The sequence below is a fragment of the Lampetra planeri genome, chromosome 11 (genome assembly GCF_965212315.1).
Source record: "Lampetra planeri chromosome 11, kcLamPlan1.2.h2, whole genome shotgun sequence".
Taxonomy (NCBI): Eukaryota; Metazoa; Chordata; class Hyperoartia; order Petromyzontiformes; family Petromyzontidae; genus Lampetra; species Lampetra planeri.
Window position 1 is genome coordinate 15,715,166 of NC_136117.1, and position 25,413 is coordinate 15,740,578.

The 25,413-nt window shown below is 47.7% G+C and overlaps 1 protein-coding gene across 6 annotated transcripts in view; it reads left to right on the forward strand.

The window, feature by feature from the left end:
* Positions 1-25,413, forward strand: part of LOC144721407 (voltage-dependent L-type calcium channel subunit alpha-1D-like) — a 192,132-nt gene that overhangs the window by 145,671 nt on the left and 21,048 nt on the right. For 2 of the 6 annotated variants that reach the window (XM_078599002.1, XM_078599007.1), the window contains 15 exons: positions 397-432; positions 1,038-1,178; positions 2,253-2,318; positions 2,461-2,552; positions 3,164-3,323; positions 4,798-4,925; positions 5,896-5,992; positions 6,212-6,314; positions 6,796-6,897; positions 7,523-7,650; positions 9,013-9,129; positions 9,628-10,451; positions 11,832-12,014; positions 16,866-17,014; positions 19,922-20,046. In XM_078599002.1, coding sequence (XP_078455128.1) covers positions 397-432; positions 1,038-1,178; positions 2,253-2,318; positions 2,461-2,552; positions 3,164-3,323; positions 4,798-4,925; positions 5,896-5,992; positions 6,212-6,314; positions 6,796-6,897; positions 7,523-7,650; positions 9,013-9,129; positions 9,628-10,451; positions 11,832-12,014; positions 16,866-17,014; positions 19,922-20,046 — 2,451 coding nt within the window. The remainder of the gene's footprint in view (positions 1-396; positions 433-1,037; positions 1,179-2,252; positions 2,319-2,460; positions 2,553-3,163; positions 3,324-4,797; positions 4,926-5,895; positions 5,993-6,211; positions 6,315-6,795; positions 6,898-7,522; positions 7,651-9,012; positions 9,130-9,627; positions 10,452-11,831; positions 12,015-16,865; positions 17,015-19,921; positions 20,047-25,413) is intronic. The other 4 variants (XM_078599005.1, XM_078599008.1, XM_078599004.1 and 1 more) reach the window with 3 other exon arrangements.

A 25,413-nucleotide genomic window follows, 5' to 3' on the forward strand; every position in this document is an offset into this window, starting at 1 on the left:
ATCTATTCCTATCTGTAACCCCAACCACGAACCAAACCCTCACACTATTTTCAACCCTAGCCACACGTGACATGACGATGCTATTAGGCCGAATAAACCTGGACAAATGAGACACAGTTGATGCATCATCGTTTCATCTCATCTAATCGGTGGTGGGTAGGGGTGAATCATTACCTATCTAACTACCAGGCACATACCCGGTCCTGACAGAAACTTAGTGCAGATACGTGGTCGCTCCATCGCCCAGCCCGGCCTCGATGGCAGCTGGGAGGTTCGTTAGCAGCAGGATTATTTTTTCGGAGAAGTGCCATCTCTCACGACAGCGTCGCCGGCGCGAGCCGCCTCACCGCTTCCCGTTGTGTGCCGCCCTCTGTGCTGCCCGTGCTGTCCCTAAAGACGCCAGAGCACACGACCCTCGCGGAAGTCGCTTTGGTAAGCACGCGCAACCCACAGCGGAGCCAGCGGCAGAGGCCGCCGCGTGAGCTGGCAAAGCCAGGCTGTTAAGGGAGCCTCCTCAACATGTCTCTTAAAATTATTCTTGACACGAACTCATGAGGTGAAGACGTTTGAATATTGAACTCGCATTGAGCAGTGCATCACCCTGTGTCAGGCAGGTATGCAGATAGTTTGCCTCCTTCCCATATCTGTCTCTCCACGTGAAAATAAAATAAAATATTTGTACACCTTCCAACGGCTATACAGCCTTCTGAGAGTGAATTATTTCAGCAGCATTGGTTCAACAGAAGCAAACTCTGGAACAGATTTGACGTGCAATGTCTCAACAGGCTTGATTGAACCAATGCTGGTGAACTCCCAGAAAGTCACAGGGCTGATGGTATGTTTAAAAAATACGTTCCATATTGTGGAGGGACATATATGGGCAGGATACATTATTTGCTTATCTGTTATGATTATTATTGAATCCGAGGGTCAGGGTCAGGGATCGGGGTCAGGACGAGGGCACTGAAGATATCGTCGTTGCGAGGCTGAGGCTGCCGCTGCCGCTGCTCACGCCACCGTCGCGGTTCCTTCTGCAGAACTCGGGCAGCGCCGCCGAGGACAACAACCGCATCTCCATCACGTTCTTCCGCCTCTTCCGCGTGCTGCGCCTCGTCAAGCTGCTGAGCCGCGGCGAGGGTATCCGCACGCTGCTCTGGACCTTCATCAAGTCTTTCCAGGTGTGTTGAGGACGAGCGATTAACGGTTGAGTGGTTGGTGGGTAGCTGGGTGGTTCAGGCTCGTGAAGGACGCTGCCAGTCATCTCAGTCAACCCATGGCACCTGGATCTGTTCCGTGACCTCCTGCCAGTAGGCCTTCGACACTTCACGTGGCCTCAAAGTGCACCCAGCATAGCGCAATCGCCACGGTAACGTCACTGCCACTTATTGGTGAGCGGCGACTGTTGTTGTTGGTCAAGTGATTGAGTGGTTGGTGCAATGGGTGAGTGACTGTCTGAGTTGGTATCTAGGTTGGTGGGTGAGTTTGTAGATGGGAGCGTTAGTGGGGAGTGGTAGTGTCGCGGCTAGCGTACTGTGCTATGAACCCAGTTTGATTCCCACTCATGGCCAACATCGGCGGCGAATATCTGAACTGGTCCCAAGCTTCCCCTCGGTCGACTTATCCCAAAATTAGTACCTGGTGTGGTGTGTAAACATTGCAACTCGGGAGACAAAGGTGATCAGGAGTGGTCCTGGCCACCCACCCCCTCATGTGCCATGCCAGGCTTCATAGGTGCACACTAACAGGACTTGTATGTATGTATTTTGAACTTCTTTCGCACCATATGTGGCCAACCGTGCTAATTGGAGGTGCGATAAGGGGGATCTTTGTCTTTGGATGATTCTCTGGTTGAGTGGTTGAGTAGTTGGTTATATAGGTTGGTGGGTGGGTGAGTGGATATGTGCATCATTCAATGATTGAGTAGAAGCCCTGGAGCTCCGTGGAGTGGATGGGTGGGTTGATTGTGGAGTCCGCAAATGGGTGGTTAGTTGGTCCATTGGTGCTTGAGTTGTTGCTTGGGATGTTGATTCGATGGTTGCTTTGTTGGTTGGGTGACTGGTCAGTTGGATGAATGAGTGGTGGTGGTTTGCTCGTTTGCAGGCACTGAGGGATTTGGTAGCTTCTTAGCTGGTTGCTCTGTTAGTCAGCTACCTGGCTGATCACTAGTGTTGGTAGCCGTCTCTATAAACTTGGCGACTGCTCTCCTGCCCGCTCACTCACTCGCTACCCTCGTAACGCACTTCTCCCCGCAGGCCCTGCCGTATGTCGCTCTCCTCATTGTCATGCTCTTCTTCATCTACGCCGTCATTGGCATGCAGGTCAGCATTCCCCCCGGGCTCTGGGGCCTCTGCAAATTTCGCGAAAGTTTCTTTACGTAATACAAATTTAACACAACAGTGACATCTTACGGAGCAACGCTTTGAGTGTGGTTTGTTTGCGTGTATGCTTCCGTCGGAACAGATGTTCGGTAAAATTGCCATGCAAGACGGCTCGCAGATCAACAGGAACAACAACTTCCAGACGTTTCCGCAGGCCGTGCTGCTACTGTTCAGGTGTCATGCACGTGCACACACAAAGACAAACACAGAGACTCCTGTATAGGCTTCACCGACTATTGGGGCAAGTGCTGTTAGCGAGCAGCACCCATGAAGGCCGATACGGCACACAAGGGGGTGGCTGCCCAGCGCCTCGACTGGCCGCCTTTGTCCCTCTCATGGTGATGTTTTACACATTGTACCTTCTTTTCTTTTGAGGCCGAATCTACATTGGGGAGTCCCATGACTGGTTCAGATAAGCATTACTGGTGTTAGCTGTGAGCTGGAATCACACAAGCGCACATGCGCGCGTGTGCGTCCACAATTTCACACACACACACTTGCATTCACGCACTGCGCCTCAAACCCAGTGACCAAAATATCGATTCTTAGTCAAGGATAAAATCAGTGTCGAAAATCTGAAAGCTCCTGGCACTTAACTAGGTCGACTCAGCCTTAAAGGAGTGCTGCGGTGTGTCAATATCACCACTGGGGAGATAAAGGCGGCCCGGCAAGGAGGTGATGCCTTGTCAACGTTCATAGGCGCTCGCTAGCAGCACCGATGGCACTACGCTGGGGATCTTTGCATTGGCGTGCATGTTCACGTGTGCCGCTATGCCGCCGGGCAGGTGTGCGACGGGCGAGGCGTGGCAGGACATCATGCTGGCCTGCATGCCGGGCCGACGCTGTGACCCTGACGCTGACGCCAGCGTGGGCGAGGAGTTCTCCTGTGGATCCAGCTTTGCCATCTTCTACTTCGTCAGCTTCTACATGCTCTGTGCCTTCCTGGTACTGCCAGGCACTGCCAGCGGGTGGTGCCAGCGATAGGGGTAGAGCTAGAGCAGTGGTTCTTCACCTTTACTGCATCCTTGCACCCCTTTGGTTCTTAATCGTTAAACATTTGCGTTGTAGCCGAAACGTCGTGAGAATTATTTTATTTTATTATGTTTTATTTTTATTATTTTATTACTTCCCTTCTACGTGACTTTACCAAAAGAACCAAGAAGAACATTTTTAATGTTAATAAATGCATAGAGTTTGATGAAACAAAGTTATTGTACTTACGTCCCCGTGCTTAATTAGTTATTTAGATGATTTACCTTCTAAAATAATCTGACCATGTCTCGCACCCCTAGAAAGGGCATCTCGTACCCCAAGGGGATGCTTGCACACAAGTTTAAGAACCACAGAGCTCGAGTATAAGGCATTGAGGTAGGGGATAGAGTCAGGGATAGGGGTAGAGTTGGGGGACAGGGGGTCGAGGTAGGAGATAGAGACAGGGATAGGGGTAGAGTTGGGGGACAGGGGGTCGAGGTAGGGGATAGAGACAGGGATAGGGGTAGAGTTGGGGGACAGGGGGTCGAGGTAGGAGATAGAGACAGGGATAGGGGTAGAGTTGGGGGACAGGGGGTCGAGGTAGGGGATAGAGACAGGGATAGGGGTAGAGTTGGGGGACAGGGGGTCGAGGTAGGGGATAGAGACAGGGATAGGGGTAGAGTTGGGGGACAGGGGGTCGAGGTAGGGGATAGAGACAGGGATAGGGGTAGAGTTGGGGGACAGGGGGTCGAGGTAGGGGATAGAGACAGGGATAGGAGTAGAGTTGGGGGACAGGGGGTCGAGGTAGGGGATAGAGACAGGGATAGGGGTAGAGTTGGGGGACAGGGGGTCGAGGTAGGGGATAGAGACAGGGATAGGGGTAGAGTTGGGGGACAGGGGGTCGAGGTAGGGGATAGAGACAGGGATAGGGATAGAGTTGGGGGACAGGGGGTCGAGGTAGGGGATAGAGACAGGGATAGGGGTAGAGTTGGGGGACAGGGGGTCGAGGTAGGGGATAGAGACAGGGATAGGGGTAGAGTTGGGGGACAGGGGGTCGAGGTAGGGGATAGAGACAGGGATAGGAGTAGAGTTGGGGGACAGGGGGTCGAGGTAGGGGATAGAGACAGGGATAGGGGTAGAGTTGGGGGACAGGGGGTCGAGGTAGGGGATAGAGACAGGGATAGGGGTAGAGTTGGGGGACAGGGGGTCGAGGTAGGGGATAGAGACAGGGATAGGGGTAGAGTTGGGGGACAGGGGGTCGAGGTAGGGGATAGAGACAGGGATAGGGGTAGAGTTGGGGGACAGGGGGTCGAGGTAGGGGATAGAGACAGGGATAGGGGTAGAGTTGGGGGACAGGGGGTCAAGGTAGGAGATAGAGACAGGATATCACCCAATGTTCCTTGGATCATAGGGACGCCTTGACCCATGTTCTGTTTCCTTCTCAAAGATCATCAACCTCTTCGTGGCCGTAATCATGGACAACTTTGACTACCTAACACGTGACTGGTCCATCCTGGGTCCCCACCATCTGGACGAGTTCAAGAGGATCTGGGCAGAGTACGACCCCGAGGCCAAGTGAGTGACCATCAATGGGCAACATACGGGGCCTAGTCACCCACCTTCCCCGATACACAGTCCACCCAGCAACATTAAATCTTCATAACCAGCCATGATTGATCCACTGCTGGATGAAGGCCTCCCCAAGCTTGCGCCATCTCTCACAATCCTACAATGCAACAATCCAACCAGCACCTGCACATCAACTGATATCATGGCTCCATCTTTTCGATGGACGTCCTCTCGGACACGTTCTATTCCCTGGCTGTCACTCCATCAACCATTATCCCTCGAGACTTCGAGTGACAGTTATTCTGATACTTACTCAGACTCTGCGAATGGCACAAACACATGGAATTGCATTGCTTCTGTCCTGTCCTTGGTTGCTCTCCCACCTAAATTACAAAGTCATGTCAGCCTGTTGATCTTTGCGATAGCTTCATTCGCAGTTGTATTTCACTTATAATCCTTGTCTGTGTGCACACTCGTGCAGAAAATCACCCTAAGTCTGTTTCAGATTTTATTATTGTCTGTTCACACATGAGTGCAATAATCATCCTTGAGTCTATGCGGATGATTTCTGTTGCTTAATTTTACTACGAATAGTTTATAAAAGTTATTTGACTGAGCCAGTTTTTGTCACTGGAAATAAATTTGATTTAACATTTATTTATGTTGATGCCGTATTTTCTTTTTATTCTGTAATCTGGTTGCTTTTACTCTGATTTCTGTTTGGTTTTTGATCTTATTTCTATAATGCCCATTGAGTTAACTGATGGTGTATATTTAACCATTAATACACCCACTACTAACCAGGGCGTCCTGTCGAACTCGAACCGCGCACCTCTGCAACAGGCATCGAGCACGTCACCGCGCTGGGTAGTGTCGCCACAACTGAACACCGCGATGATGAGATGACATTTGTTTTGACCGATTTGACGAGATGTGAGTTTGGCAGCGTGACCTCGCTCTGCGCGTGCGGCGACAGGGGCCGGATCAAGCACGTGGACGTGGTGACGCTGCTCAGGCGCATTCAGCCGCCCCTCGGCTTCGGGAAGTTGTGCCCGCACCGCGTCGCCTGCAAGGTGAGCGAACCCAAATCTCGGTTCCCGCACGAAAAACTACGACGTTTTTTAATTGGCAATACGCAATTGGACCGAAACGCCTCTGAGCTTACCGTGCCACTCGACCGCTCGCTTCTCAAAAGACTGTCGATCTCCTGAGTTCTCGCTCGCAATGGCCGTCCCCCGCTGTGGGTGTTGCGACCTCTTGACCTCCATGCCACGTGCCACTGTCCCCCACAGCGCCTCGTCTCCATGAACATGCCTCTCAACAGCGACGGCACCGTCATGTTCAATGCAACGCTCTTCGCCCTCGTCCGCACTTCGCTCAAAATCAAAACGGACGGTAGGCAGCGCACAGCAGTCCCTGCCACTAATTACCACCGATATCCTCCCTCCAGATCAACAGTTCATCTCTCTGCCACTCCTGTGCAATGACAGTTGAGTTGATATCTCAGCCAAACATTTATTGAAAGATCACAAGTGACGCCATCACATAGATCCCTCTATTTAAGGAACGAAACAGATTCTGGCCGTCGCCTGATGAAGCTGGTTGTAATTACTGGCGACACGTCGTACTCGGATTGTAAATGTTGTGGATTTGCTCTCCAACACACCGGTGTGCTGTACTAGTGACGAATTGGCACGTTCTGTTTACGTGACAAACCTTACTAATTGGCTGTGGTGGGTGGTGGCGGGTTTAACGACACATTTATATTTACGTGATCTAACCCAAAACACCTCTATTATGGGTGATATTTATGAAGTAATTTATGTCGCAAGTGTTTGGGGCATGAACAGATATGTGCGAGTGTACGTGCTTGCAGGAAACCTTGAGCAGGCCAACGAGGAACTGCGAGCTGTCATCAAGAAAATCTGGAAGCGGACAAACATGAAGCTCTTGGATCAAGTGGTTCCCCCTGCCGGAGGTGATTGCTGCTTGGCTGTCTGTGTCGACAAAGTGAAGTCCCACCAACTCCACACGTCGATTCCTCCTCCCATGTGGAGGAATCTGTCTCTAGCGGACTGACTGCTTCGCCTCATCTACCGCACTGTGTCCCACCACCACACTGCAGCTCACAACAACGCACTCAATCACTCATCCACTCGCACACTCGCCACACTACAGGCCACGACAATGATCGCTCTGCTTCTTCCCTCGCACTGCTTCACTATGGGATTTCCTCCTCCCATCACCATCGTCTCTTCTCTTAAGCTCTTACAATAACGTTACTCAATTCAAGAAACGTGTCAACTCTTACGATTACAAAGTCAACAGTTGCTGATTGTTTTTCACCGCATGAGATTTTTGTGCTTTTGGGTCTGTGCCCAGCAACTGCGTTAAACAGCAATCTTATTAATGACTGTTAACAGCAGGGTGCCAGATTGCATGGTGCTTACAGGCTCTATCTGCTGCTGCCCCCCTCCCCGCCACCACACCCTTCTCACTCCCCTGCTCGTTCTCGCCTGCCCCCCCTTTCCCTACCTCATCACCCTGGCCACCTCGTCGTCCGGCCACCACACGGCGTGCGTGCATCACATTGCCCTGTCCAGCAGATGATGAGGTGACCGTGGGAAAGTTCTACGCCACCTTCCTCATCCAGGACTACTTCCGCAAGTTCAAGAAGCGCAAGGAGCTGGGGGCACTGGGGATTGGGCCTAGGAACACCATCGCCCTGCAGGTGACGGTCCAGCGAACCCCGTGTGAGGGCGAGGTGCAGTGGATAGCGCGCTGCACCACGAACCGGGCAACCAGAGTTAAATTCCTGCGCACGGCCAGCTTCTGTAACGAATATCTGCATCCGGTCCTGGACCTCCCCAAGATAAATTCAGTCATAAATGAGAACCTGGTGGAGGGTGTAAACATGAGCGCTGGGGAAGACAACCGCTGCCAGGCGTGGTACTTGTCACCCGACCCTGTCGTGTACCGTGCTGGCCCTGATAGGCGCTCCCAATCAGCACTTGCCCCAACAGCCTCTATGGTGATTAGAAGCTTTCGTCACTGCAGGATATCATACTCTTGGGTTATTTCAGTAAAGTCACATAGATAGGGAAATAAATAAATAACAGATCACGCCGTTTCGATCGCAACAACAAGCGATCGTCCTCAGGTGAACGAGAGAGACACGCCTCTGTGACAAGGCATTATATAGAGGGGGGAGGAGGGGAGGCTGCAAAAGGGCGAGAGGGTGGGGATAGAATTCAAAGAGGGCTTGGGTGAAAGAGACAAAAGTAATGTGACAAGCTTAGAACAAGGAAGCTTAGAACCTAAGAGGATGAAATCACGAAAGCTTCTAATCAAGATTGAACCGCCTCTACGGGGAGGTTTTCTACACAACTCAGATATAATTTAAACCGAGAAGAGGGATGCAAAATTTAGCAATCTTTGGAAGGACGTTGATCAACCAGGTAAAGTGTTAACTGTTGTGCTAGCCGACTCTCTGAGTTGCATTACATTTCAACATTTTGTTAAGTTTTATATCTCAGCTTCCTTGTCACATTTCTTTTCTCTCTTTCACCCAATCCCTCTTTGAATTCTATCCCCACCCTCTCGCCCCTTTGCGGCCTCCCCTCCCCTCTCCCCCTCTATATAATGCCTCGTGACAGAGGCGTGTTTCTCTATTTCACCTGAGGATGATGGCTTGTTGTTGCGATCGAAACGTCGTGATCTATTTTTTTTTTATTTTACTATCTACGTGACTTTACCAAAATAACCTAAGAGATAGCCTATATGGTATTGTTTATTCGCTCAAAAAAGTGAAAGACAAGCAGTGCAAATAAAAAAAGGTTAAAAAAAGGTGTGCAGGTGAGGTCGGAAACCCAAGAGAGCTTATATGAAAACCTATACCAAAAAAATTAACAATGTTTATACAAAATTAAACAAAGCATAGTTGTTTAATTGTATGGATATATGGGTGGTCTTTGTCTTTGTTTTTATACTTGTATGAGTCCACGCATGTATGTAAACAATTTGTGTATATGTATACACGTGCGTGTATATGTGCACATACACGCATGCATGTACCCATGCGCGCGTCACACAGGCTGGGCTAAGAACGCTGCACGACATGGGCCCTGAGATCCGACGCGCGATCTCGGGGGAGCTGCAGGAGGACGATGACCTGGAGAGTGGCGCTGATGGCGAGGAGGGCATATTCCGGGTAATTCTAAATTCCTGAAATCGGTGGTACTTTTGGGCTGCCTGGCACGCACCGAGCGCACACATGCACTGTGGATTTTTGGGAATGTGCTTATTTATCCAGGAGAGCCGCAATGCGTCATAGCAGGGTCCTGCCACATTGGGTTTTTAGCTTAAAATGTGTTCAGCCAATTAATGATGACTCGTGTTTAATATAAACATGGGAGGAAACCGGAGGACCCGGAGAAAGCCCATGCCTTGCCTGAGTGGGCAAAAATATACAAATATAATAATATAAAATAGAATAAAAAACAACATGAAATAAAAACAATATTAAATAAATAAATACATTTTTTTGATGGTTAATGCAACAGGCGGCAAACTCGCTCCCATTGGACCGCGTCACCGCCACTATGCATCTGTCAGTACAAAGCTAATCCATGAATACATACGAACTACAACCCTGACTAATCTACTGCACTTCCTCCCTTGTTGCACTCCGGTCTGGGGGTCTGTCCAGCGGTCTGGGGGGCTCTTCTCAAACCACGTGAGCTGCTACCCAGGCGAGCGTCGTGCTTCACTGCCCCAGACGCTGGCCACGCGGCGCCCTCTACAGATCCAGCGTCCCCCGAGCACCCCACCACCCGCATCGACCAGCCAGCTGATGGGCAACCACCATCACCACCATCATCACCGCCACCATTACCACCCACGGCAGCGGCAGCCTGCCCCCCTGGCGTTTGCGAACTCGCATCACCCGAACGTGCAGACGCAGCAGACGCAGCAGACGCAGCATGACGGTGGAAGTTGCAGCGGAGAAAGCGACGGGAAGAACCTCGCGGTGCCAGAAGATTCGATCGACGACAACAACAACGAGGATGACGGCGAGGAAGAGGAGGAGGTGACGGGTTGCGGCGACGAGGACAACGACGACGGCGACGATGGTGGCGGCGGGCGGCGTTTGCCAGACGCGGACAACGCGGCGGCCGACGATCGTTGGAGCGAGCGTCACCCGCGGGGTTCCCCGTCCAGCTCCAACTCCAACCTGAACAACAACGCGAGAGGCCCGTCGCCGCCGCCGTCTCCTCCTCTGCCGCCACCGCCCCCTCGCTGCGTGCCGCCGGGCATCCAGGAGGCCCTGCTGCTGCAGGTGGTGAGCACGGTGGCCTGTGCGGCCCGCGCGGGGCCCGCGCCGTCCGCGGGAGCAGGCGACTGCGCGGGTTGCAGAGCAGCCGGGGCGGTGGAGCCCGCTGGGCGGAGCGATGTGACAGGCGGCAAGGAGGATGCGGTGACCACGCGAGGGAGTGGAGGAGCGTCACCGAGCATCACGGGGAGCTTGAGGAGGTGGGTCCACATTGGGACTCCCTCCCTCCCAGACATAATCATCTTGTGTACCACCTTCAAATGAGTGGCCAAGAGAATGGGTAGTTCATCGTGTAGTGCTTATCAAAGGTGTAAATGCAACAAGGAATATATAAAACTAACCACAAAGTGCATACTTATTAACTGGAAGGAGCTGTTAACTATGCAATAACGGGCACCAATAACAGTCATTCATGTATTTTGCATCTCAAAACGCTATAGAATTTGTACTACTCGTAGTTTTCTATACATAGGCATGGCAAACCACAGGTAAGCAGGAAGGAAAGCAAAACCGGCAGTCACAATTGCCAAAGCTCTGTGGTCCTATATTGGGATATATGGAAAACTCCATCATGACTGTTTATACACGTTGGAGGAAACCGGAGTGGCCGGAGAAAAAACACGTGGACACAAAATCCCAGTACAAATTAAATATGATGGATATGAATGCACTTGCAGACCGCTATTGAAAGTGAATTGGTTATGGCTGGGATTGCTTGGTTAACCTAAAACACCGATGTTTCCTGTGACTGCCCAATGCTTGCCATGCTGGGTTGCCAGGAGGCGGTACTATGAGGCTCTGATCCGGTAGGTACCCATGCCATTCACGCCACAACTCAGTTTAATCCACTACAAATACCAGTTTCGCTGTGTGCGGGTTTTTTCGTTATGGGAGGAAACTGGAGAACCCACAGAAGAAGGGGATAACATACAAACTTCACTCCCTCACATCTAGACAAAGATCCCCCATATAGCATTTAACAGACTGTTGGTGCATGCGCTGTTAGCTAGCACCTATGAAGACCTGAACGGTACACGAAGTGGTGGGTGGCCAGCATCATGCCCGACAGCCTTTATCTCCCCAGTAGCGATGCTTACACATCACACCAGGTACTGATTTGAGACTGAGTCGACCTAGGGGAGGCGCTGAACCTGTCCAGATAATCGTCACTGGTGTTGTGCCATGAGCGGGAATCAAACTCGTATCGTCGGGTTCGATGTGCAGCGCGCTAAACGCTACATCACCATTTTCTGCACTCCCTCACATAAAAAAAGACAAATAACCCCCATATAGTCTTCAAAGACTGTTGGGGCAAGTGCTGTTACACACACACACACAACAAATTAAAATATGTCTTTAAGTGTGTATGTGTGTGAAAAAGAGCTTCACACTCGCACACATACACACTCCATGAAGAGTTTTGATTTGGCAGCAGAGGTCCTACAATGAATTGGTCGACTGGAATTATCTTTTCATCGGTTGTGTAATGCTGCGTGTGGCAGCTGCCGTGTTTGCGAGTGCTGCTCTAGGAAGGCCCTCCGATGAGGCTAATGCTGAGACCTTTGCCTTTGCGTGCTCAGCCTGGAGTCGGCTCCCGGACTGGTTCCCGTCATCCGCGCCGCAGAGGAGCCACCTGGAACGGCGGAACAAGACTCCCGCGAGTCGTGGGGGGGCCCAGCAGGGACGCCCGGGGTCCTGGCAGAGTCCGGGGACTCTGGGGACCTGGGCGATGCCGGTGACCAGGCAGGGATGACCCTGGAGAGGTGCGCAAAAGCTACCCAATAATAACGATCTTTGCATTTATATGGCGTCATCTGAAATGCCTCGACAAACTCAAAGCACCTTACATCACATCTCCCAGTGGCAGCTGTCCCTGTGTTGTATAAGGTAACACAGCACTGGCCTCCTAGCAGGCGTTAATCTGCCAATAACAAGCGACGATGATGCTGCTGTGTGTAATCCCATTTGAGAAATTTGCGGTTATATTCTTTTTTATTTAGCAAATTAGAGGAAAGTACCTACATTAAAATTAAACGAGATCCAACTAATACTTTGGAACGTAAGACTACTGCAATCATTGCAAATTCATTAATCCCAAAAAATGAGCAATTCCTAATTAAGCCAAGGGCTTCAAAACCACCTAGACTGTATGGGCTATCAAAGATCCATAAAATCGGCATCCCATTACGACCCATAGTCAGTACAATTGGCTCTGCCACATATAAATTAGCAAAATATGTAACTAAACAAATACAGCCCTACATCGGTAGGACATCTTCATTCATAAGAAATTCAAAACATCTTGTGAATGTGATCAAAGATATTAAACTTAACCCTAATGATATTTTGGTGAGTTTTGATGTGATTTCGCTATTCACTAAGGTTCCAGTGAGCGAGTCACTTAAATTACTTGATACACTGGTAAAGAATACAGGTTTACCAAAAGATATTCCGAAACTCGCTGACCATTGTTTAAATAACACTTACTTCTTATGGAGAGGCGAATTCTTTAAACAAAGGGAGGGAGCAGCAATGGGCTCTCCTTTATCTCCTGCTATAGCAAATTTGTACATGTGTAATGCGGGCGTAAACGACCTTCCGGATGTGACGTCACGGGGGGGGGAGGAGTTACGTCACGTGGGAGAAGGGTTCGGGTCTTTAAGGGGAGAAACCGGAAGAGGAAGGGAGGTTGTTGGAGACTGGGCTAGAGTGAGGCCACGCAGGGCGAAGGCTGGGAGGAGTGGCGAGATCGCCACACACACACGGAGAGCGGATTGGCACCGTCGGCCAGCGGTGACCAACCCAGGGAGCAGCGGTGAGGCTGCAGCGAGGGTAGCCAGGGAGGCTGCACGAAGAGGCAGCAGTGGGACTGTTCAGAGAGAGAGAGCAGCGGTGGGGCTGCAGCGAGGGCAGCCGGAGAGGCTGCACGAGGAGATCAGCAGCGAGGCTGCTAGAGGCTACGGGAGCGACACGAGGAGATCAGCAGCGAGGCTGCTAGCGGCTACGGGAGCGACAGCAGCGTCGGCGCCGAGCGGAGGGTCTCAGAGGGAGAGAGCCGTGTGGGAAAAGTAGACGAACCCGAATAAAGGACACCAAGCCAGATACCGTGGTCGAGTCTTTTATTACACATGGAAAACTTTGAAACCAGAGCACTTGCCTCGAGCACATTAAAACCATCCTTTTGGTTTAGATATGTGGATGACACTTTGGTTGTCTGGCCACATGGTAAAGATACACTTAACGATTTTCTAAATCATCTCAATGCACAAAACCCGGCCATTCAGTTCACCATGGAAATGGAGGTGAATAACACACTCCTGTTCCTGTATATTTTACTTGGGCATGGCCTAAATGGTAAAATAACACACAGCGTTTACAGAAAGCAAACGCACACTGATGCCTATCTGAATGCAGATTCGCATCATCACCCAGCTCAGAAATCCTCTCTTATCAAGACGCTCATACATCGGGCTAAAACAGTGTCAGATGGTGAAAGTCTAGTGAGAGAGATTAAACATGTTAAAGAAGCACTAAGACAGAATGGCTACAATAATGCTCAAATTAACAGCACTAAATGCCAAATCACGATCGCAAAGCGACACTGCTGAAAGCGATCAGATTATTAAAACAATAAAAATACCATTTATCTCAGGAGTAACTGACAAATTAGCCCGTGTTTTGCAAAAGCAAAACATTACAGTAAGATTTGGTACAGTACACAAAATTCAAAAACTAGTAACTTGCACTAAAGACGAATTACCTTAATTATCAACAGAAGGTGTATATCGGATTAATTGTGTATGTGGCAGATGCTATATTGGACAGACAGGGCGTAACATTAGTGTAAGACTAAAAGAACACCAGAGAAATATTAAACTATCGCAAACACAACTGTCGGCAGTGGCAGAACATGCTTGCCAACAGGGACACTCAATTGATTTTGACAACGTTGAAGTGTTGTGTAAAACTGGTTACTACTGGCAAAGACTAATTAGAGAATCCATTGAAATTGAGAGAAGCAGAAATAACTTTAATCGCTCGGACAGCTACAGGCTTAGTGCGGCCTGGAAGCGTATTATTAAATAAGATACATTACAATTCCTTATAGAGGAAACAAACACTAACTGATTACTACCGTAGCATAATCACAATAAAACACATTCCAAATGATTACTAATCTACAACTCGCATCGTAACAACTGCCTGATTACTAATCTAGTATATAATTTCAATAACCCCCCCCCTCAAATCGTTGCACCTGTTGAGTTAATGAGTTAATGATGACGTCACCCTGCTGCTGCTCTATATAAGAACGGGAGACACAGCAGAGCCTCACCATTCTGGCGAATTGCCCGATGATGCTGGATGCAATTACCAGCGAAACGTCGTACTCAAATTGTAAATGTTGTGGTTTCACGCTTCAACACACCGGTGGGCTAAAGCAGTGAACTATTTGTCTTTTGTCAACGTGACACTTTTTTACTGATTGGCCGTGTCTGGTGGTGGAGGGTTACGACACATTTATAAATAACGCGATCTAAACCCAAAACGTTGATTATGTCCCTCTGGTGTTCGTGCTGCGCCTCATGCATTGCCGTCTCCTTCGTGGAGGCCATTCTCCCAAAGGAGTCATTTGCCATTGAATTGACAATTTTCATCCTTACTCGGGCAATTTAACACGTGAGCAAGAGAATACATTTTAATCAATGATCATGGAATCATTATATGCATATCCATTAACAGCGTTATCGGCCTGAAGCTGATTGATATTCATAGCCTTGTGTCTGCGTGCGTGCATTGCCATCTTTAACCAGACTCATTGGAACTGGCCACACTTAATAGTATCCCTGCAGTGAGCAGAGATGCCATTTATGGCTGAATAACTTGATTTTAAAAATGCTCAAATTATTTGAGTTTTAAAAGGAGATCTATAATTTATTCTCCAATGCCTTTAGAACTAACAGAATAAAACTCCAAGACTACACAATAAGTATTATATGTGGATTAAATGTGTATGGAACAATTGACAATCTAATGCTCCGTTCGTGTGTGGAAGTGTTGTTGTATGTCTATGTGGGGAGCGGTAGTGCAGCGGTTAGCGTGCTGTGCTATGAACCTGGTGACCCGAATTCTGCTCACGGCCACCATCAGTGCCGATAATCTAATCCGGGCTGAGCCTCCCTTAGGTCGACTCAGCCAGAAAATGAGTATCTGGTGTGGTGTGTAAGAATTACGACTTGGGAGACAAAGGGTGTCGGGCATGATGCTGGCCACCCACCCCTTATGTGTACCGTTCAGGCCTTCATAGGTGCTAGCCGAGCAGCTCTTTCCCAAAGGTTGTTACGGTGATACAGGGTGTCTTTGTTGTATTATATGCATGTGCAGTGAGTTCAACTGAGTCGCAGACGTAGACTTGGAGGCAACACATTTATTCAACTCCAACACACGGGGTAACTTTCCCTTTCACAGAATAACAACCTATGGCGGTGACCACCAGGATAACTACACTAATTACAATGTAACTGCTACTACGGACCAGGACCAAAAGCTCCGGTCCAGGTCCACGTGTTGGAGACTCGTTGAACGTAGAACATAGACGAAGGTTTCTTCAGGATGAACAACAACAACCCTGGTCCCTCTCGGGACCCGGCTTATATTCTCTGCGGCGTGGCTGCTCCGCCCTGGGCCACGACCACCTTCCAGAATCCTCGGGAAGGATCTGGATCCCAACCACGTGACTCCCCGAGCTCCCACTTGGGACCCCCTTGTAGACTTAACCGGTCACGTGTCCTCTCGGGTCAACCAGAGTGCCATGGCCTTTAGTACCCTCATCCTACGGTCGGCACTCCCACACCCTGTCCTGTAGGGCTGGCACTGCACTACAAGCGTGGTGCCATCCAGCGCTATCAATCAGCGCTATCAATCAGCGCTCACCGGGCCCCTCTAGGGCCGGTACTACACCCACACCCTCGTGGTGTCCGCGATGTCGCTTCGCCGCACGCCGTGCCTCTCTAGGGCCGGCACTGCATGTTGACACCCCGCGATGTCACTACACTTGTAAAGTGCAGAGAGTTGGCACAGTGGGGAGCATAGTTGGAGCATCTGCCAGTCATCTGAGACAAACCCGTGGCACCTGCTGGGACTGTTCTGTGATTTCCTACCAGCGGGGCCTTCGACATTTCAAATGGCCTTAAACTGCCCCTAGCCTGACACAAGCGCAGTGGTGATGTCACCGTGACTTAGTGGTGAAGGACGGTCGTTATGTTATATATATATATGTATTATTACGTATCATTATTAAGATTCTGGAGTAGGGGGCAATGTTGCATTGTGTTTGGGCAATTGAGTAATTTCAGGTAATTTTTCAGCATTGTGGTGTTAAGCCAATACAGACCGGTTACTTTGTTTATGTTTTAGCTGTGGGAGCAACCGGAGAAACCGGATAAAACCCCATGATAGAACAGGAGGAGAACATACAAACTTTACACAGAAAGATCGACACAGAAAGGCATCCGAGTTGGGAATCGAACCCAGGCGCTTATTCCTGCGAGGCATGAACTTACCACAGCGCCACCCTGCCGTCCTTTGTCTTCTCTCGGCTCCTCCCAACCCAGGCACCCAAGTCGGCGCGAGGGCCGAGGCTGGGGTCGCCGCGTCCGGCGTTTCCCGCTGGGGTTTGAGCGACACAGTTACCACGGCGACGCGCACGCCGATCGGCCCAGCCTCCTCTCCCAGCAGCCCCTGCTGCCCCCGACACCCCCAGGTGTGGCGCCATCACTCACCCTCGCCAACACGGACACCAATATGGGACCTTGCGAGTATCAAAATATAAGAATAGGTTTTACCCTTTCTGGCAATAAAGCAGAAGGTGTTAAGATGTTAAAACACCAAACAGAAACCTTTTGCAGGAATCCTGTCTGCAGTAACCACACATACTTGTGTTGAGCATGCAAACAAATACATGCTCTGGTGATTAATGGGCTTTGTGGTAGGGTAGGGTTAGGGATGGTTGTGTGACCAGGTAAGAACCAAGAGAAGCGGATCATTCCATTTGTAAGGGTGGCGTAGGTCACCAAAATTACGAAAGCAATAAAAACAAGCACAGTGATGACATGGATAGGCTGGGTGGTTAGTTGGTTCCCCTAACGATCAGTGGGAGGGCTTGTATGAGTGGCTCGTTGATTCGGGTTTGAGTCAAGGAGCATAAACCATCACACGAACTCCAGTCATCCTCGCAGCAGGCTTTTGGCTGGCCATCGACAAAGATGGTCACTGCATTGCGCACTTTCAGATGGTCTTCTGCGGCCATCTGGAACACTCTTCCTTTTGATATTAGGAAGCCACTGGAGCTATGCACTTTTAAATCTAGATTTAAAACTAATTTCTTGAGAACTGCTTTTTGTGTTTAGTTTGTTGTCCTTCAGCCGCATCTCTGATTAGCATGGTTAACTATGCACGGTGCAAAAGCAGTCCAACATACATGCATGCAAAGTTGAGGCTAGTACTCGTGGCTCGTTGTTTAGGGTTGAGGCTAGTGTGAGTGGCTCATTTGTTTGATATGAACGCCGCTGCATCATAACCATACATTTGATTAAATAATAATTAAACAGAGGATAACGTAAACAACAACCTCCAAGCTTCTGAGGAAGCCATAATAGTTTGACGGGCAGCTCATAGTAAGTGTCGCTAATTATATTGATGGAGGTAGTTTGTCTTTGAGATGTTTGAAGCACAACATTTGAGTTAAACCGGTTTATATGATATTGAGTAAGAAAGACAAACTGGCAGCTATAGATGGGGCATACAATCTACCACGTATTTTTTTTTTATTTAGAAAATCGTTTGATGCATAGCAGACAAACAATGCACAGGCACAGTTTAAAATCTACGAACTTATAAAGGATACATTTATGCATTGTCAAAAATAATCAAGAACAATATCGATGATCCAGCTTGCGCTGATGCACGCCAGTTGCTCTCTCACTCACCGGCAGTCACCCTCCTCCGCCGTATCACCCTTCTGTTGCTACGAGCAAGGTCACTGTTCCCGTGAACTGCACTGGTTGACTCCTCCACCCACGTTGAGGACTCGGTCTATCAGACTGTCATCTCATCCATTGTACTGCGTTTAACAGCCACACCGCATGCCACACACATTCTATTTCTGATTCTTATCTCACACTGCTCCATGTTTGGTGTTTTGGGCCATTGCAATTTCCTCCCGTCGTCACTGTACCGGTATCCCTCAATTTAAAAACGTTTGGTTTATGAAATTTCATGTTCCCGCAATTAACAAATTATGCTCACTTTTCGATCAACGAAATCGAATTTCCGCGTTAATGAAACTTTCACTCGGCCCATGCCATGAGACCATGAAACAAGAAGCCCCCAGGAGGTTGCGTCGTCATCCACCCGCGACAGCGTCACGGTGTCCCGGCATTGCCACAGTAACGCCCCACGTCACCTTCACTGGCATTCCAACATGCAGCAGATCTTTTGCTGAGTTCCCTGAAAATGTTAGTTATTTTTGTTTTAAATTAATAATTTAATCGTTTTCATATTTATGTTCTTATTATATTTGTAATATAGGTGGTGTATTTTGAGGTTAGGAGTAGAGTTGGAATGACTGTCCCAAACACATCCCTAATATTACGTATTATAATAATGGAAAAAGCTATTCCGATTTTAGAAATATCGTTTTGCACGTATTTTTGGAAGAATGTATCCCTTTCGTAAATCGAGGGATATAAATTTATATAAATATATAAACTCTTATTGCAGCAGCCCTTTCTCCGAAGTCAGCAGTTCCCCTGCTGAGTTTGTCTCACCTGGTGATGGTTGCTTGTGTGCGATCGAAACGTCGTGATCTATTAATTTTCTATCTACGTCACTTTATCGAAAGGACCAAAGAGTATTCAGTGCAAGACAAACTTTATCCCTTAGACTTCATTTAATTTATTTTTATTTCATATTTGTCCCTCACATTTAATTTCTCCGGCTGTCTCAGGAATGCAGGACAGTTAAGTACCTTTGATAGAGCTGGCGATTGTGCCCAGGATGCATTCCCAGGTGGACCGCGCCTCGTGCTCACAAGATCAAATCTTCCCAGAGTGGAATGTACCAGCAATATTTTATTTTACTTTGAATGTAAATTTTATGTTTAGTAAAAATTATTTCATATTGACGGATTTGCCTGTTACTCAATAGCTATTGTTAGGTAACTAATTATATGCCGGTATTTAAAAACTAGTCACCAGAAAACAAGTTTAAAAATGTATAATCAGGCCCCATGGAGTTGTTATCCGCTCCATCGCTCTGGGCTCTATGTTTATGTTGCTATGAGAAAAAGTGCCATTGCCCAAAACATCGACTATTAAAAACTTTTTTTATACTTTTCCTTTTAAGGCCACAGTGTTAGTGATAGTTTTTATCGATTTGAATAAGCATGTTAACTTTTACCTATAGCAACTTTTACAGTGCTGTTCATTACTGGCCACTTGAAATTTTGGGCTTTTGAGCCTGTGCTCAGCAAAAGGAACAAGATGGCCCAGGCAGCAAATATGAACATCACGATGCTTGGAGTGGACAGCGCTGTGTCCGTAGACCACACTCCCTGCATGATTGCACTGGGGGGAGGGCCCTCTGTTAATGGACTGCTGTGATCCTGCAGGGCGGCGTAAGTCCTTCAACATGGAGTGCTGGAAAAGGCAGGGTACCCAAAGCATCACAGGAGAGGTGACCCTGCCGCCCAGCCAACGTAGCACCTGCCTCCCCCTGCTGATGTCACAGCTGCAGGTGAGCGAGTGAATATGTGCTGTCTGAGTGTTGTGTGAAAATCTGTGAAAAAGAGCTTCATAGCTCATCAAATTCCACCAGTATAAATAAAGATTCTGATTCTGTAGTGCTTAGTGCATTGCGCTACAAACTCAAGTTCATTTCCACTCACAGCCAACATCAGTCATGAATATCTGAACAGGTCCTGGAATTCCCCAAGGTTGACTCAGTCTTAAATGGGTACCAGGTACAGTATATAATCGTCAACATTGGAGAGACAAAGGAGACCGGGTGTGGTGCTGGCCATCCACTCCCAATACTGGATATTGGTTCACAAATTCTCCACTGATTTTAACCGCTGAGCACGTTTCAAACTTGGGTTGCTGGGTTCATAGTGCAATGCACGCTCCACTGTCCCCACTGTACAAGCATAATACATGCACATGGACTCACACCACACAGCTAAAAAGAAACCAGAGGCAATTAGGCTGTTATTGCCCTGCTAGAGGGAGTGGCCCACATGTATATAGACTCATATAATGATTATGCACAGTGCTTACAAAAAATGCACATCAGTCCACATCTCTTGTACCTTTAAGATGTAATTTCATCTGCCTCACATTCTCATCTTTGCTGTCATTGTCAATCAGTTTTACTCTTTATTTAAAGTGTCACAAGACATGCAACTCTGGCTGATCAGTATTTAGAGCACAAAATAACAATTAGCGATGCTAATTAATATCTTGTTGTACATTTTGTAGATTTGTGTTCAACTAGGAACCATGTCTAACAGAGAGGGTCGTTGCTTGTCAAAACTGGCACTTCACTTTTACATTAATTCGAGCAAACCTGTCTGCCGAGAAGACACTGGATGTCAAAAACAGTCCGCGAGTGGTCAGATTGAACAAATGCTGCTGGAATTGTGCACTCCCAGAAGGAGATGGTTTTTATAGAGATTTTTTTTTATTTTATGTGGAAGGCCAGCTACAGAAGTGAGGCGAATTGTCTGTGTACTGTATTTATATCCTAGGGCTTTGAGGGTTGGGTAACTGAAAGGGTCAATATCCAGAACATGCCACACCCATGGTTTGTTAAGAAATCTGAACCCTGACACCAAAAAATACGAACCCTGGCAAAAACAGCATTGTGAAACAATTACAGTAATTGAATAAATGACCTTAACTCGAGAAATAAATTACATTTATTTCTGCACATTAACGTATGTGATCTCAATTGAGTAATTTGCAGGTAATATTTCAGCTTTTGGATGTTTGGTCAATTCCTGTTGCACTGCGTTGTTTTTTTAATGTGTAGTGCAGGGGTGTCCAAACTTTTTGCAAAGAGGGACAAATTTGATAAAGTGAAGATGTCCGGGGGCCAATAGTTCCTTCCGACATTTTTACCATAAAAGTTACGTGAAAACACACTGTTATAAAACAATTATCATTGTCACAATTACCTTTATTTTTCAAATGACAATGTAACCAAATATAAGCCGCTCAGGCAGACGTGAACAACTCTAAATACACAATTCTGCCTTTCATTCAGTCAGATAACATTGAACAAACTGTATGGAATACCTTACATTTCCATGAGTTAAATATATTTGCCTCAAGAACATTTTAAACAGGAGTTATAAGTAATGCAAAGTGATCTGTTATCATTAAACTTTAAAACAAGTGAATTTTGTCTTTTACAAGATCTTTCAGAAAGCAGGAGTTTGTGTCACATCTACAGGTACATAACATCAACAGTTATAACCAAATCTTATTCAAGAGTTTAATAAAAACAAGTGCCATAAGTCCAAGTGCATTAGTGTGCTTTAGGCTTTTCACTGTTAATAGTGACAGATGTTACCGTTCAAAACACTCAATTTCAGATTGATCAAGGAACAAATAACTTGCTGACACTAATGAGAAGGGTGATACTGAAATCTAGATTTCAGTAAAGAGACCAGGTCAGGCTTGTTGAGGGCAGTGGTTGAGATGCATAAAATGCCACGCAATTTGGAGTCACTCATCCTTGACCTAAATCGGTTCTTATTTAAGTTCATGACTGAGAATGTTTGCTCACGCAAATATGTAGAGCCGAATAATCTCAGAATTTTCTTAGCGAATGACCGCATTTATGGAAACCTGCTTTTGTCCAGCTGCCGGTAAAAGTCAACAAGAGAACGCTGCTGGTGTTTCCCGTGGCACTCATCGTCAAACTGCAGCTCAATGAGCTCCAGATGCAGCTGTGGAGGAGCATCATCAGGGTCCATGGAGAAGGGAGAAGAGAAAAGCAACATGTCCTTTTCAATAACTGCAAAGTCCCGAAAGCGTTTGTTAAATTCCACAGAAAGAGATGCGATAGCTGTTGCATAACTCTTCATTTGCGCACCGATGTTGTCCTGTGAGAAACTGTCAATTACCTCTTTCAAAGCTGGGAAGTGTGCGGTGCAGGGCTCTGTTTGGGACAAGTGTCTTTGGAAAAGTTGCAGTTTGGTGCCAAAGGCCTTGGTGTGAGCATATAGCTGGCTCACCACTGCATCTTTCCCTTGAAGATTAACATTCAGCGCATTCAGATGCTTCGTTATGTCAACCAAAAAAGCCAGATTTGCCAGCCATACAGTTCTTCCATTGGTTGTCCCTTCTCACCCAAAAAATGTCCAATTTCCTCTTCGAGAGAGAAAAATTGCTGCAGTGCGGACCCCCGACTTAGCGACCTCACATCGTTGATATATTACGTCACCGTATTCAACCTGGATGTCACGCAAGAACTGCTGCAACTGTCGGTGGTATAGAGCTTTAGAGCGAATAGAATTGATTGCCTTTGCCACTGGTTTGATAACATCGTCAAATTTGAGATGTTTGGCACAGAGAGCCTGCTGGTGAATGATACAGTGAAGTTTAATAGCGTTACCTACTTCTTCGCTGACTTTATTGCAGATCAGTGTGGACAATCCACTTCGCTCACCAGCCATGGCAGGCGCACCATCGGTAATGATCCCAGAAACTTTACTCCATGGTAGTTTCATTACATCAACAGCTTCACAAACAGAAACGAATACATCTGTTCCTCTGGTTTGCCCTTTAAGGCTTTTGAGGTCAAGCAGCTCCTCTGTCACGTCCATGTTGTCATCAACTTCTCTTTAAAAAATAAGTAGTTGTGCAGTGTCAGATGCATTGGTGCTTTCATCTCAGGCTAATGAGAAATAATCAAAAGCCACTCCCCTGTCCCCCAGTTGTCTCGGAATATCTGACGATATGTCCTCAACTCTCCATGCCACAGTGTTGCGTGCCAGGCAAACATTCATAAATTCTTGCTTTTTCTCGGCGCAAATGTTCTCCACCATTTTAATGACACAGTCTTTGATAAACGCACCTTCAGTAAAAGGTTTGCCATGTTTAGCTATTAATATGGCCACTTCGTAGCTGGCTTTGTTGATGTTTTCCATTGACTCACAGGCCGGCGTGAAGAATCACTGTTGCGATGCCAGAGCAGCTTGAAGTTGCTTTACTTTTTCAGCGCGGTCACTCCCTGTTAGCTTGTCGTAAGTTGTAGCATGTTAAGTCTCGTAGTGTCTCTTTACGTTGAAATCCTTAAACAAGGCATCCGTCTCTTTACAAATTAGGCAAACACAATTTCCTCGATTTCCAGTGAAGAAGTATTGTAATTCCCACCGCTCCTGAAAGCGGCGGCCCTCACTGTCAACTTTTCTCTTTTTTTTTGCAGTCGCCATGGCAGAAATGATTCGAGAAGGGTTCGCGGCACGGATGCAAAATTAGAGAGCATTAGAATGGTGCTGCCACCGTGTGGCAGAAAGAGGAATAACATCTTTAAAGTTTTATGATTTATTCTGACAGAGCTAGCGAGCCATAAATAACACGTTATAAGACCGAAGCTGCGGGCCGTATCAAATCTGCCCGCGCGGCCGTTATTGGCCCCCGGGCCGGGCTTTCAACATTCCTGGTGTAGTGGATTCAACTGAGTCGCAGACATACTTCTTGGAGGCAACACATTTATTAACACCAACACATAACACAAAGGGCTTACTGCCCCTTTACAAGATAACCTATGGTGGTGGACCACCAGGCTAACTACGCTAGTTACTGGGAGTAGCTACAAAGGACAGGACCCTAGCTGGTATTCCTCTTCCACGTGTTGGTGACTTCATCTTGGACGTAGAACGTAGATCGTAGATCTTAAGATAACAACAGCAACGCTGAACCCCGGTCCCTGTGGGGACCCGGTTGATCTGCTCCCGTGTCGTGGCTGGCCCCGCCCTTGGCCACGACCACCTTCGAGAAACCTCTTGTCATTTCTCGACCCTTCCCGTAGGATCTCACCCTGACACGTGACCACCCCCTAGCCCCCACCTGGGGCCCCTGTGTAGATCTTACCGGTCACGTGCCTTCCAGGGTCAACCAGAGTGCCATGGCCTGGGGTAACCTCATCCCCTGGCTGACACTCCCACACTCCCTCCTGTATGAGTCAGCACTGCACGCCACACATGGTGCCACTGAGCGCGATGACCCAGCGCACACCGAGCCCCCTCGAGGGCTGGTACTGCACCCACCTACGGGGTGTCCGCGATGACAATGCATCGCATGCAGTGCCTTGCTAGAGCCGGCATTACACAGTGACATTCACGATGTCGCTACAAATACATTCATAGATGTGCTCTGTCTCATGTTTGGCAATATTGTGCTGTCTCCATCACGAAACCTTGGTGCAATTTGCTGCCACGATGTATTTAATTTGTCCGATAACGACAAGAATCTGACTCTGAGTGTCTCAGCATTCAGGAAGATAGATTGGGCAGTGCTCGTGTTTATTGGTGGCTCTGCGGTGAAACACACGAGGTACTGGCATAGATCAGCAGAAGATACGAGGAAAAAATTGGCTTTTGAGCAGCTTGTGATTTTCTCACTTGCTCACTTGTCATTGACAGACTCCAATACGCTCTTCCCAGCTGACCCGTCAGTTCAAATGGGCAGCGTATATTCATGAGTCTAGACTGCTTTAGCACTCCACCTTTGTGCCTACTCATAAAATAAGGTTGTGATCCCACTTGGAAATTTAAACCCGCAGTGCTGAGTTTAAGTTAGAACATGGTTGCACTTGTTTTCCACGGTTTGGTTTTCATTTTATTTGAAATGCCCTAATACCTAGAATTCCAATGCTTCAAATATATCCACAATTTCACTTCCTTCAAATTCACAATTTGATGCTAAACTATTGATTCTGTATTTTCTTATTTCTGTTTGGTTGTTTTTGCACTGTTTTCTATTTGCTTTATTGTTGGTGACCCAGGTCACTCTTGAAAACGAGACTTCTCCTGGTCTCTTGTTATTTCCTGGTTCAGACAAATGAACGTGAACTCTTTCGGTTTTTAAACAGCAT